Below are 1,683 nucleotides of genomic sequence, written 5' to 3' on the forward strand. Positions count from 1 at the left end.
CTTCAAAATATGATTTTCACTTAGAAGTCATAGAGATGAATGAATCTACATTGAAATGAAATTTTTCTTTGATGTTAAGGCAAGCATTTCTCAGCAATAATCAAGCATTTTTCGACTTAAAGACCACCAAAATGCTCGAACAGCCAAACAAATACTAAACTTTTTTTCCACCTTTTTACAACTTTTTTACGTTTCCGTTACTTTCTTCTTCTAATTTTCAAAACCAATAGAACCTATTTTAACCAATATTACATACTATTTTTCCGACCCCTAGTGATTAAACCCATAGAATTTAAAAAGTCTCTCAGAAGGGTTGGTGGTGTATTTGTGGTGTTAGAATATGTTATTGTAAATTGACAATACATTCATCGCCTTCAGTTAATTGAGTGCTCAAGGATTAGGAAGGATCCAGAATCTGTGTGGATTGAAGTTTCTCAAGAAATCCAAATAACTGTACACCGCTCACATCCAGGGTGGAAATTTTTACTTTTATTTTTGGACACCATCAAAAAATAGAATGGGTTTCAATTCTTTTTTTTTCTCATAAGGTATGAAGACTTCATATGCGCAGGAAAACAATTATGACTTCACCCAAGAAGCAAAATGAAAGGACCTTTCCAATCATGACAGATAATAAGATGGACACAAAGTACTCGTTTCAATTGGAAAAGAGCAAAAACTAAATGGTAAATAATGATACTCTCTCTCTATGTTCTGAATGAATAATTTGGACGAATGAATAATTTCGTGGGTGAAAATTCGAATGCAACATGACAGATTTGCGGATGAGGTACTGTGAAAATAATCATGTGTTTCATGTACATATACAAGTAATAGTGGTACGTAGTGTAAGTAGACAGGATCTTCAAATCTATTCATTGTGGGTGGGTATTTGGGTTGGGGGGAGTGGTAATCTAGGAATATATTTTTGGCACGTTCTTCAAAATTCTTTCCTCTCTTTTTTGCAGTGAGTCTCATGGAGAATTGCACGTTCGTTTGGTTCCACACACACCTAACTGATTTATCCAATTTGGCACCAGCAATAAAGCTTTGCACAGGTTTTAGTTAGTACTATAACGCCACGAGGTCGCGCTCAGAACATGGGCTCGTGGGCCCGCTTGGCGAGCAAGGCCTCGATCAATTTGACCTTGGCCTTGGTCACCTTGTATTGCTTGTACGCGGTCTCGGATTTGTCGCGATCTTCCCGGAGAAGTCGGCGACCGGTTTTCTTCTGGAACTCCTCCTCCTTCTCCTTGATCAATCTCCGGAGCTGTTTCTTCTCCTCACGCGTCTTCCGGAAGATCTGCAGCAAATCGAATCTGGAACAACGCAAAGAGATCCAAAAGCCGTCAAAACTGGTCCACAAATCGTATTTGAAGGCTTTTCCAAGCATCGGCAAATTGATGTCTTAAGATATTTTTTTTCATCTCTTTTTAACGACTCTTGGACATGTTAATTTTTTAAAAAAGACGTTGGTGTTTTCGTTAGCACTAAAGGGACTTGAGACATTAATTTATGCTCAACGGTTTAATCAACTTCCCTTACACTTAGGGGCACTTTCAGTCGGTCAGTTCCTCCAAAAACCCTTAATCGACAATTTACCTGATTTGACTTGATAACTGAAGCTTGACATAGTTTTCGGGAAACATTTTTGTTCCGTTTACAAGCTAATCAGTAGTTGGT

The 1,683-nt window shown here is 38.0% G+C and overlaps 1 protein-coding gene across 1 annotated transcript in view; it reads right to left on the minus strand.

The window, feature by feature from the left end:
• Window positions 1-467: 467 nt before the first annotated feature.
• LOC131891516 (protein FAM13A-like) overlaps window positions 468-1,683 on the minus strand; it is a gene marked incomplete in the record, with an annotated part of 5,414 nt that continues 4,198 nt past the window's right edge. The window contains 1 exon segment of the mRNA XM_059241125.1: window positions 468-1,319. Coding sequence (XP_059097108.1) covers window positions 1,094-1,319 — 226 coding nt within the window.

The sequence above is a fragment of the Tigriopus californicus genome, chromosome 12, assembly GCF_007210705.1.
Source record: "Tigriopus californicus strain San Diego chromosome 12, Tcal_SD_v2.1, whole genome shotgun sequence".
In the NCBI taxonomy this organism is placed as follows: Eukaryota; Metazoa; Arthropoda; class Copepoda; order Harpacticoida; family Harpacticidae; genus Tigriopus; species Tigriopus californicus.